Genomic DNA, 13337 nt, shown 5'->3' on the forward strand with positions numbered 1-13337 from the left:
CTCACTTTCCCTTTTCTTTTGTTTGTCTCATCAGCCTGTGCAACTGAAGTGTGCTGCCAAACATGAAGTGGAGACCAGTGAGATATGCTTAAAATACGAGCCGTAGCATCTCCGGGAACTTAAGGATTCTTTCCCCTTCTCCCCCGCCCCCATCTCAAGTTCTCAGCAGATCAAATCCTTCCCCATCAAGGCTTCCTCTATGCAGATCTGAAATCTGCCAACATGGGTCTCTGAGTAGAGCTGTAGAGGGTAAGGAAATCAGAGAGGAACACTGCAGAGTAGCAGGAGGATTTCCTTTTTATTGCAGACCTACTCTAGGCGAGATGCCCAGTAAGGACAAGGCATGCCGAGATAGACTTCAATGTCAAGGTTATTCCTTCCAAGTCTACATACATCTTTTTATAACAAGGTGATAGACCATGTAACTGACATTAGTAATTTCTCCTGTCAGTAGAAGGCCAGCTAAACTAATAAGGCTTACTACTGGATTCCAGTGACCCTGGTCAGGACACAAAGACAGCACACACATTCACACACATGCATGCAGGCACACATACCCACACATGCACAACAGCCCTCAAAAATCAATGTAAATTCTCTACTTGTCAGTTCTATCCCGATGGCTAAGAAACTCAGCATGATGATCTTAGCAGACCGGCCTTCATGAGAAGCATTCTCCTTCCATCCTTCCTGTATAGACTGAAGTGTAGAGCACATCATAGTGACTGTCCCATTGACCCAGTCATGATCCAGGACATGTTACTTGTCAGACTCTTTGGCTTGGTTGCCAAAATCCTTAATGGTCAAGAAGAAATAGAATCCTCAAAACAAAATCCCCTGAAACTTTACTTCACATATCTAGTCCTAAGTAACCTCTATCAATTACCCTAAATGCCATGTTTTAAAAATGCAAGTACTGGGGCTGGAGAGACAGCTCACTGGGAAAGGGCTTCCAGCAGAGCAGCTGAGTTCAGATTCCCAGCACCCATGTGACAATGAGGCTCAGAGATTTGCAAATGTAATCCTAGTCTGAGGAGGAGGAGACAGGCGGATCCCTGGAGCTCAATGGCAAACCACCTAACTGAATCAGTGGATTCAAATTCAGTGGGATATTGTGGCTCAGAAAGTAAGGCAGAATGCCGGCTATGGTGAGGTCACCCTTTACTGCTAAGGCCAGCGGATTTCTGTGAGTTTGAGGCCAACCTGGTCTACCTACCAAGTTCTAAACCATCTAAGGCTGTGAAGTCTCTCAAAAACAAACAAACAAAAAACAACAAAAAACTGTAGAGCTGGACAGATTAACACACTCAGTATGCAAGACACACACACACACACACACACACACACACACACACACACACACGTACAAGGGAAAACAAGTCCAGTTAATTTAATCATAAATGGTATTCAACTCTACAGCACTATGACTGGACAGTGTATTTGTCTATTTTTAAAAACTTAACACCAAAGCCGCACTGTGGATACCATGTTCCCAATACTATATTGCCGTCTTCCCAATGCACTTGGAGGCCTGATAAATTCAACAGGACTCCTAGTATTTTCAAGGCTATGAGAGGCTCCAAGAAGGAGGCCAAAGAATGGACAGGCATTTGAATCACTGAGTGACAGGCTGGGCCAGCTCCCTGTATACATTAATAAATTAGAATTTTAATTGCGTCTCTGTCTGCAGGAGATGCCCTGGTACTTTAATATGTACCAACAATTGGCTATGTTATGGAATCTGCAATGTGGCCTCCGCTGCTGACCCCTGAAACACAATTCCCAGACTGACTACGGAAACTGTTCAGTTTGATCCTTTCAACTTATTTGAATCCTGACAAATAAGCTCACAGCTGAAAGGTCAACACAGTCATATTTCATCCTCCTGAGCTGTTCTTAAGACATCTGCACAACAAAGCCCTTCTTACAACACCTGACATCCACCCTCCACGGCACGGCACCTCATTATAACTGGCTCCCGCACCCGCGCCCACACGGCGGGTAAGAGGGTGTGAGTTGCTGGTAGTTTACCAAACAGCGGTCCTTGGAAGAGTTTGTCAACAGTTCACGCGGGTATTCAAGTTGCCCAATAACCTGTCACTGTAAGGTTTGACTTTTTTGGAAGAGGGACAGTTTCCCCGACACAGCAAGAGAACCAGAATGGGTGTACCAAGGACAGGACAATCTGTGCAGGACACTTTGGAAGTCGGCATCAATTTATCCTAACCCATGGAGAAGTCAACACATGTAGATCCCACACTGACTAGCAACACATTGTGTCACTGCTCATCACAAATTGTTACAAAATTTCCAGTGAGAAACCCATCCTTACCCTCCATTGTGTGTGTGTGTGGGGGGGACCCTAATGCCTATCTTCTACTTTGAATGTGGGCATAAATACCTGACTCAAGTTTCTTTGAAATTTCTACTGCAATTTTCTACTCCAAGACCCAAATCCAAATTCGATTTTATGAGCTCACGCCTCTTTCTACTCTATTAACCCCTTGGCCTCGATGAGCCAGAAATGAGAAGTGGTTGAAACAATCTTCTTTTGTTATCATTTCATAAAAATTGTTCCCCGTTTTCAATTAATGATTCAGAAACATTCTGCAAACATCTACTGAAGGAGGGCATGTGTTCTATTATACTCATTACCAGGTATAATATCAGAAGCACTACATCCTCCCAGGGCCAAATAGAAGCTCTTGACACTGCAGACATCTGGAGCTGCTAAGTAGCACTCCTTTTTGGAGGGTGCACTGGACGCTGGGGAATGATGAACAGCCTCCTTGGTCCAAAGCCCATGAGATGTTAGGAACATCTCTGCGCCCTTGTCCCCTAGTTATGAATAGCAAACACGTCTCCAGAATAAGGAACTTTGTATGTTGTCAGTGGGGAAGTCAATTAATCTAGCCACTATGAAAAGTATGGTGAAGGGTCCTCAAATAGTATGAGGAGCCACAAAAAAACAAAAACCAGAACCATCACATGATTTAGCTAGACCACTCCTGGGTGTAAGCCACGGGAAAGGAAGTCAGTTGTGGTGGTCTGAATGTGGAATGTCCCCCCACAGTCTCAGGTATTTGAGCCCTTGCTCCCCAGTTGGTGGCCCTGTTTGTGGAGGTTTATATGGTTCAGCCTTGCTGGAGGAATTATGTCCCTGGGGCCTGGCTGGGAGATTCAAAGCCTCATGCCATTCCAATCACACTCTGCTTCATGCTCAGGGCTGAAGACGTGAGCGCTCAGCTTCCTGCTGCCAAGTCCGATACTTGCCACCATGCCTCCCAGCCATGATGAACTCTTATCCCTCTGGAATGGTAAGCCCAAATAAACTTAGTCATCCTGAAGTTGCCTTAGTCATGGTGCTTTACCAAAGCACCAGAAAATAAATAATATATTGGCATACTGACAAGATATCCACACACTCATGATACCTAAGAAGTGGAGTTGTCCTATGTGCCTATCACCAGATAAGTGGATTAACAATAATGGAGTCATTTCATCCACAAAGAACGGCTCCCTGTTGTTTGCAGCAAAATGGTTGGAGATGGAGGATGTATCAGTAATGGAACTAGCTAGACTCAGAGAGGTAAGTAGGGTCTGCTTGCTCCCATTTGTGGAAACTAGAAAGAAGTTAACCTGAAGGTAGGAAAATGGTTACATGGGCCTGGAAAGGGGGATTAGTGAAGTTGGATGGATGGATGTGATCAGTGCTACTTTATACATGCATGAGCCCCCTAGCATGTGGAATTATGAGTTGAATTCCTCCCAACATTAAAAATTTGGCATAACACCCCCCCAAAAAAACCCCAAAACTTTAAGTCAAATAGATATTTTTCTTATGATGTCATAATTCAACTCATAAACTAAAAACATATTTTGCACAAGGTTTCCTGAGATAGTTTGCAATGGTCTCGCTAATCCACCTCTGTATAGCTTCTCAGCCATGGCAAAGGGCACAACAGGAATTTTTTGAAAAAAGCATGGCTACCTGAAGAGCTGGTTGCTTATCATTCCTCTTGGGAGACTTTAGTCCACTAACTTGCTGCTGCTGCTGCTGCTGCTGCTGCTGCTGCTGCTGTTGCTGTTGTTGTTGTTGTTGCTGCTGCTGCTGCTGTTGCTGCTGCTGCTGAAGGAGGAGCTGCCTTGCCACCTGCAGGGCCTGCAAGGAAAAGGGCACGGCTTTATTCTCACACGTCTGGGGATTCCCTCACAAAGAGGATCACCAGAAAAAAAACCCTTCAGGGCTGCTCGTCACTTGCTCATTTCCAGGCAAGGGAAACAGCCGATGAATCTTCTAGCCAGTCTACATAGAAAACGTCCTAGAATGCGCCTCCATTTCCTTTGATTGGATAAAATTACCCATGACTCCTTTGACACAGCATCTTATGTAAGTAGATACTTCATTCCCACTAAATAGCTGCCATGCCACCTGTAAGTATGAATGGCTGGTGTGGACAGATATCAGAGTGGGGTCTGGGGGATGAGGAAAAGGTAAGGCTCAGGAGACAAGGAAGGGCTCTTACTGGAGATTCCGTATCCTACTGAATGTTTCCTGGGGAAACTTGGGAACTCAAGTTTTATATATTTTAATCTCACCTGCACCCAAATAAAGAGAAAGATCTGGGCAGTGGATCACAGGAAAATGAGACACCATAAGAACGATTTCCATAGAAAGCTTAGAATAGTTAAAAGTGTATCTGGAACGATCTCACCAGCCCTGGGTTCAATTTCTAGTACCACATGAACTGGGCATGATAGCACACACTGTAATCCTAGCATTTAGGAGATAGAAGCAGAAGGGTCAGAAACAGAGGTCATCCTCAGCTGAGTGTGTGTGTGTGTGTGTGTGTGTGTGTGTGTGTGTGTGTGTGTGTGTTCCTAGCACACTGAATAGGTGTAGATGTTCTTCTTCCCAACATGCAAACTTTTGGCTATGGTATCTCTAAAATATCTCAGAAGTTCAAGGTCATCCTTAGAGGTTGAGTCCAGCCTCAGATGCCCTATGTAGACCAACAGACAGAGTATAAAATAAAAGGAAAGCTTAGCAGAGGTGACCTGGGGTCACCTTAAACTTTTCACGATGGACCGGGAAACAAACTAGTTAGGCTAAAAGACTCTTTCAAGCTTTGAAAACGGGAAGGTTTTCGTTCAAGGCAGCAGTTATTGAAGTGGTGTGAATTAGTAATAAGACAGAGGAAACAGAGGAGACCTCCAAAGGTTGAACATATGACTGGGTAGCCCTTTTTTTAGTTCAAGTGAAGAAAGAAGTATTAGAAACATGGATATGGCCAGTATGAAGATATTCACTGTCATAAAACTAAGAGCGGTCCACCATGCCTTTGTGCAAATGAGAGCAGGATCAGACATAGGAAACTGAGGTGTACAGGGACTACACCAGAAAAATCACTTGAAAAGTCAGATTGCTTGGGTCCACTCAAATGAGAACCAAGAACACACATATGAAAAGTCAGAAAGGATGCTCACAAAACAATGTAGTCACACACACACACACACACACACACACACACACACACAACTACTGCATATCATATAAAAATAATTTCTAAATATTAATTTAAATCAGTGTGTGTGTATGTAAATGCATGTGCAACATGTATGAAAAGGTACCTGGAGGCCAGAGAGGGTGTGAGATCCCTTGGAGCTGGAGTTACAGGAGACTGTGAGTTGCATGAGGTAGGTACTGGGAACGAATCTTAAGGTTCCCTGAAATTGCAGTCACTGCTCTTAACCCACTGAAACATCTTTTTAATTTCTTCCAAATATATGTTTTTTAATGCAGCAACTTATATTATTTGTGCCTCAAGGAAGAGGCACACAGAGATGTGATCAATGCCCTGAACAAAATCTGATAATGTGGGCATGGAAAGTGACCATGAAGGAATGCCATGGTACTGGCTTCCTCAGAGAAGCTCAGCAAGGTCACTAAGACAGTGAAGTAGACAGGTCTGGGGACACAGTGCCAATGCTGAGGCCAGGATGGGTCAGAAGGCTAGGGCTCCCATGTTCTAGACTCATGCAAACAGGGAGATGAGAAACAGTGGGGGGATTCCTGCACTTGGGCAGACATCTATAAAAGATGGGTGTGCAAAGGTGGACTTTCTTCTTAGACAAGCTCACTCAACAGAGCTCTAAGGTAATACTGTAACAAGAACTTTTAGGACACTTCTTACGACTGAGTAGTACCTCTGTGGCTAAGAGGTCCAGAGGGACACAAACAGAAGCACTAATCAGCAGGAGACATCGGAAAGAGCTTAGTGGAGCCTGCCTGTGTCGCCACCCAATGACATCCCCCCTCTTCCCCCAGGCTGGCTGCCTTCTGCTTAACTCACCCCCAAGATCCCTGCATAGGAAGTACTTGGGCTCTGTTGCCTAGAAAGGAGATGCATTGCCTGCTTGAAAGAGAGGATGTCTCAGAGGGGCAGCTGGAAGGTAAGACGCCTGGCAGAGTTGCCTGAGACTCCAGCCTGCTGTCTCGGTAGAGGATTCACCATCTCTGGACTCTGGGTTTCCTTGTCTCCTTGGAGACGTTCAGTACATGTGTAGGCGGAAAAGTGGGCAGAGTGAAGATTTCATTTATATCATATAAGAAAAATAGTCCCCTGTGCAAGGTGCCTGCAGGAGCAAATGCCTCCCTTCTAGCCACATTCCCTTAGCGGTTTCACATAAAGCACCCAGGCATTTCGTGCAGGACAGGAAACTATTCTACACCACAAGCCTTACCATAAGACTTCCCTGGGTAAAGGCTAATTCCAAAAGGAGGCTCCAGCTGTGAGGTGGAAGCAGAGAGTGGGACCATAGCAGACAGTAAAAGATACTGCAGAGAAATACAGGAGGGAACATGAAAGACTATCCTATGTCCAGCACTGAGGCAGAGAAAACAGCGACTGCATCATTTCCCTGGATTCACAAGACACTTGAAGACCAGGCTTTGGACTTTCAAAGCTGAAGTCTCTAGAACCAATACAAGCTATTCCTCATCTCAGCCAAAGGGCAGGTATTGTATATCTCTATGAAAAAGCACTCATGCACACATAATGATTCTCATGAGTGCGCGCGCGCGCGCGCGCGCACACACACACACACGTCAGAAGACAGTGGAAAGGGCAAGCCAAAGTTTCCTTTGCAACCAATGTTGACTGAACAGGCTCTATAATATAGTCATTATACATTCAGAGTAAACTGTGGGAATCCTCAGGCTTATAGTTTCAGGTGTGAACAATTTAATATAGCTGATGTCATTGTTGTTATTATTATTATTACTGTGTGTATGATGGGTGTGTGCACCCATATGAGGAGGTCAAAGGACATTTTGTGACCTCAGTTCTCTCTTTTACCTTAATGTCTGTTCCAGGGACTGAATTCAAGTCCTCAGGCCTGGGTAAAAAGGGCTTTTATCCACAGAGCTGTGCTGCCAACCCTGTGATGTCTTTTTCAGACTCAACATGGGGTATGTGAACTCATCTGCTCATCTGACGAGCCCCAGACTCCCCACACATATCCCATGGAGCCTCACTGCAGAAAAGGAAGGAAGACAGGAACACAGGAAAGAGCCGTAGGAATGGATGTGTGTGTCTACACAGGAAATGTCACTGAACCTATTGAAGACAGACAGACAGATGGAACAAGAGCGAGCTGTACAAAATGGCTTTGGGGGTTCAGTGTGCAAGTAAATAAAAACAAGGAAAGGAATTCCAAGTGTTTGGGATGGGGAGAACACTAGTGCAGAGAATAAATCATTTGAGTATAAAACTGTTACAAATATTCCATGTTAATTCTCTTGCCTTATGAATATGCTAGCAAAGGTGGGGGAAAAATCACTCTCAAAACATAAACTGAAAACCAGCATGGGTCTCAACAAGAATTTTAAAACTTAATTGATATGAATGTGTAATATGCTTGACATCAGACACTAAGGGGTGTTTCCACGAATTCCCTATTATCTAAACTTCTGCCATCTAGAGTTTGAGTTGTCACCCACAAAAGGGATCACAAAGCTTTAATGCTTAAGACTTTGGCTTCCACTAGGTATGACAGTACACACTTGTAATCCTAGGATGGAGGAGGTGGAGAGAGGGTGTCTTAGTCAGGGTTTCTAGTGCTGTGAAGAGACACAATGACCACAGCATCACCTATAAAGAAAACATTTACTGGGCTAGCTTACAGTTTCAGAGGTTTAGTCCATTATCATTGTGATGTGACATGGCGGCATGCAGGCAGACATGGTGCGGGAGTTGAGAGTCCTACATCCTGATAGGCAGGCAACAGGAAGTGAACTGTCTCACTGGGTGTGCCTTGAGCATATATGATACCTCAAAGCTCCACTTCCCAGTATCACACTTCCTCCAACAAGGCCACACCTACTCCACAAGGCCACACCTCCTAATAGTGCCACTCCCTTTGGGGGCCATTTCCTTTCAGACGACCACAAATGAAGATCAAGAGTTCAAGGTCGGGCTGGAGAGATGGCTCAGAGGTTAAGAGCACTGACTGCTCTTCCAGAGGTCCCAAGTTCAATTCCCAGTACCCACATGGTGGCTTACAACCATCTGCAATGAGATCTGGCACCCTCTTCTGTATACATAATAAATAAATAAATCTTTAAAAAAAAAAAAGAGTTCAAGGTCATCCTCAGCTTGAGTGTTTATGGTTGATCTGATCTAGGGAAGATTTGGAAAGACTGCCCCACAGACTGGTGTTCATGATGCCTCCCAAATATGAGTCCTTAATAGCCATTCTGACCCATGGCGGCACATCAACACACACTGACACCCTTTAACTCGGGTCCCAGTACTTTTTAGCCCAGGAGATCTTTATTCTAGCATCACAGAGAAATGAGAAAGGACAGATCTTACTTTCCTACAGTGTCTCAACGACAACTGGAGAAAAGATTTTCATGTGCTGTTAAAAGATAAAACTGGGCTCACTGGAAATAGACTAAGTATGTACATATGTGTCAGTATCTCTATGAGAGAGAGATGGAGAGGACAGGAAGATGAGGAGGAAGAGAGAAGAGGAAGAGAAGAAGAGGTGAGAGCATTCATATGCAAGGACATGAATAAATCAAAGAACTTCTCTTTTACAGCACACAGCGCCACTGGCTCATGTTCCACACCAAGCGTTAATGTAAATAACTTCAATGGCCCAATCCCATCTCTGGAGACCTTTTACTCTTGGTGGCTCTTCCTGGCTGGGTTGAATCAACACTTCCTTTATGAAAGATGTGACAATTGCTGGCACTGGATGACTCTGTGCTGTATTTGAGCACTGAGATCAGGTCACAATAAAGGCTCAGTTGGAGGGTGTCACCCAGCAGAAGCAGCTGATAAAGCCGGCACTTAGAAACAGCCCTGTGAACTTATACAAGCAGGAGTGCACATGTGCAGAACCTTCACCTACACTGACTGCCCAGCTGCCGCTTTGCTTTGACTCTTCTCTAAGGCCCTAGCTGCAAAAGGGATCACAGACACCAAGGTCCACCCACCACCTCTGAGTGTCAACACAGAGCCTGCAAATTAAACGATGGGATGGGTTGCTACTTTGCCAGGCTATATTTCCATAGTAACCTGGAACCTGGGCATTTGCAATATGTCTTCGTTCTCTGGATTCAAGATGGTTCCATTCTCAACAATGCCTTCACTTTTGAAGTAAATGAGTACCACCATCTGCTTCTTACAAGTGATGTTTTACTTAGGCATGTTTACCACATTTGAGCTATTTGTGTCTCAGGTTCATAGCAGGTGCTTAGATGAGGGGCCAGGTAATCCTATGTTTAGCATGTTTATCAAGGTAGCCAGTACTCAAAAACATGTTTACCACTTTTAAAGAAATACTAACATGTTTACATAAAACATAGTGCTCGCAAGCACACACACATCCATAAAGCAAGCTGGAAGGAAGAAACTTTTAAAAGAGATTTTTACACAACACTCTTAGTGGTCTGTCTCAGAGGAGACTGACATGTGGAGGTCCTCAAAAAGAAAAAAAAGAAAAAGAAAGCAACTGGAAAGTTTAGGGTCACAGGCTCACACAATATAGACTGTAGGCCAAATCTGGTCGGTCATCTGCTCTCCTGAGTTCATGTAATAGGCAGAGATTTGACTCATTTAAATAAGTAGGGGAAAGTCAAAAGAAGAATATATTGCCACACGTGAACATGACGTTGGATTTAAATTTTAACAGTAACTTCATATATAACCCTTTCTTTTATGGGAAGGGGGTTGGCAATCCTTATCTGTGTCTGCTCTCTGTTTGTGCGTCTTTTAAGATTTGTTTTGTTGTGCTTGAGGAAAATTTTTCTCTAAGCCTATCCTTTAAAAATCAGTTCTCCAAGATAATTTAAGTTTAGCTATCAGGCAAGGGAATTGTGAATTAACTGTTCTTGAAGCTCAAAATCACATATATATATATATATATATATATATATATATATATATATATATATTTTTTTTTTTTTTTCAAAAAGAACTGGGACATACGAAATACATCCATGTGCTTCAAAAGCCGAAACCATCATAAACTTGATATAAACTCTTGAGTCTGTGGGGTTTGCATCAGGTAATTTACAACCTCTTAATGGTGTGGGACGTGATTTGTAATGCAGGCTATGGTGCGGATTAAGGCAGGAGGATTAAGGCCAGTCTGGGCTACTTAGAGAAAACCTGAGAAAGGTAAGGACTGCAAAATCAGGTGTTCTAGACTAGCCAGGGCTACCAGAGTTAGCCTATCTTAAATGGGGAGAAGGGTGGATCTAGTGCACTCATAAAATATTTGTCTAGTATGTGTGAGGCCCTGGGTTCAATACACAAGACCTTAATAACCAAATAAAAACAAAACCCACCAAAGGCATGCACCTGACTCTGGTATCTACCGTCTACACTAAGAGGTTTTCCCTTTTGTGACTTTAAAAGTGGGTCAGAATTGTTCACCTTTCCTCTAATTTCTCTCCTGCACTCTCCGTAGCCCTCAAGATAAAACCTGTTTCTCAGATAATTTCACGGGCTAATAACAGCCACTGCTTACCCAGGAGTGAGATGGCTTGTGATCAAGAACACTGGCTGCTCTTCCAGGGGAACCCTAGCACCCACATAGTGGTTTATAATCATCTGTAACTCCAATTCCAGAGGATTTGATGTCTTCTTCTGACCTTTATGGGCACCAGGGACACATGTGGCACACACATACATGTAGACGAACAATCATACACATAAAAAAAAAGCATGAGAAATTTGGAAGGAAAGACATCTTGCTTCTAACACCACGCCTCTTCTGGCCCTCTCTTCACACACAGTCTCTACTAGTAAGCCTTCCCATGTGCTCCAATCTCCTCCTGGCTTTAGGCACAGTCAGCAAGTACCACCTTAAGGAATGGTGCTCATCAGGACAGTGCTCTGCAGACAGCCTGTGGGGAAGCTCCCCCGGATGCTTCCACAGGGAATACAAGGAAACAACAGTGGCTTACAGGTCTACAAAGTCAAGAGCATCCTGAATCAGTAAATTCTCCAAACCGTTGTGCGTGTGTGCATGTGTGTGTGTGTGTGTGTGTGTGCGCGCGCGCGCGTGTGCGCGCGTGTGCGCGCCTATGCATGCACGTAGATGTAGAGACCACGGGTTTATATAAAATGCCCTTAATTGTCCTCCACTTTATTTTTGTTTTGTTTTGTCTTTTTGGTTTTGGGTTTTTTTGGGGGGTCGGGGAGCGGGAGGAGGTGCAAGACTGGGTTTCTTTGTGTAGCCCTGGCTATCCTGGAATTCACTCTGTAGAACAGGCTGGCCTTGAACTCAGAGATCTGCCTCTGCTGTGCCAATTAAAGGCTTGTGCCACCACGGCCCAGCTCTCCACTCTATTTTTAAGACATGATTTCTCACTGAAGTTCAGCAAGCCTCAGGGATCACCCTGTCTCTGCCTTTCCAGCACAACACCCACACTTTGCCTAATTTTTAGGTGAGTGCTGGGGAACAGAACTCAGGTCCCTTATGTTTCCAGGGAAAGCACTGTACTGACTGAACTTTCTGCCTATCCCCTCAACAATGGATCTTTAAAAACAATTGACGATGGAGCCTTTGGTTATCACTGAACAGTGGGAAAGGAAGCCGATCTCACACCAGTACTCTAGTGCCTGGAACATATCAGATGTCCAAGGAAAGCCGGCAATACAGGTGACTGTATTAGACACGCACGCAGGGCAAGAGAGTCCCTCAATGCACCAAGAGGTCCTGTTACTGACGCACCAAATGAAGCAAAAGGCTCTCTCCACAGTCTGGGTGGGCAACAGTCGTGTACCGGTCTCACAAACCCTTTAAACCAGCCCAACACTGTTTGGGTCTACACTCTTACAGTCAAAGAGAGGTACGGATTCCAGACAGGCACTTGTCAGCAATCCAACAGCAGACTCCAATCTCAGGAGTGGCTGGAGCAGAGTGCAGCCTAAGATTAACTGGGACACTGTTAATCTAGTTACCTGGAGGCTAAAGATCCTCTCAGCATCACCTTCCTCAGAGTCCTAACAGCGGGGGCAAGTATCCTAAGATTTCAGCACATGCTTCAAGAGTAGATCATTAGGGCATCCTGAATAGGTTTCCAAAAATGGCCCACAGTCTTTGCAAAGAAGGTAGAGGGACAGGATGAAGACAGGACACAACTGCATCTCAGCCGCATCCTAACACTTTTTGGGTTATAATCCAAAGAGGGCTAGGGAGGGTAGAACACGCCTTTAATCTCAGTCCTGGGTTGGCAGAGGCAAGCAGATCTCTGTGAGTTCCAGGGCAGCCAGGGTAACACAGTGAGATCCTGTCCTGTTTCCAAAGGGAGAAAAAAAAAGGGCGAGGGGCAGGGGGCACACAGAAACTTAAAAAGTATCCTACATACAGAAGAAGAAGATAGTTCATAGGTCAGATGGGTAGAGATGAGAGGCCATGAGGAGGCATCCCCAAGTACCTGAACCACTCTTGCATCCCACCCCAGCCAGCACTGCTACACACTACACCTTTCCATGCTGGGCTACACGTATCTGTACTGACTTGATTTCATGTTGATTAAGCTACACACAGGGTAGTTGGTACATATTGCCGTGACAATTACTGAGAACATCCCTCACTTTTCATTCCCTGCTCCCACTTCAGAATTTAACAAATTGTCCAAACACGGGAACAGAGTAGGTGAGGAGCATTGTTCTGTGTTAGCCACTTATTAGACTCAATGTTATTAGGATGGGAGATGCCAGCCCATCTTCCTCCTCCTACGGACACAGGAACCTATAATATATTAGGATGGGAGATGGCCAGTGATGTTTGTGCCTTATTTTATTTTTATTTTG

The 13337-nt window shown here is 44.5% G+C and overlaps 1 protein-coding gene across 6 annotated transcripts in view; it reads right to left on the reverse strand.

The window, feature by feature from the left end:
- The window catches only part of Foxp1 (forkhead box P1), a 241241-nt gene that overhangs the window by 147470 nt on the left and 80434 nt on the right, over nt 1-13337 (reverse strand). For all 6 annotated transcript variants that reach the window (XM_059258276.1, XM_059258274.1, XM_059258275.1 and 3 more), the window contains exon 2: nt 3992-4162. In XM_059258276.1, the coding sequence (XP_059114259.1) occupies nt 3992-4162 (171 nt within the window). The remainder of the gene's footprint in view (nt 1-3991; nt 4163-13337) is intronic.

This window comes from Peromyscus eremicus, chromosome 3 (assembly GCF_949786415.1).
Source record: "Peromyscus eremicus chromosome 3, PerEre_H2_v1, whole genome shotgun sequence".
NCBI classification, from domain to species: domain Eukaryota; kingdom Metazoa; phylum Chordata; class Mammalia; order Rodentia; family Cricetidae; genus Peromyscus; species Peromyscus eremicus.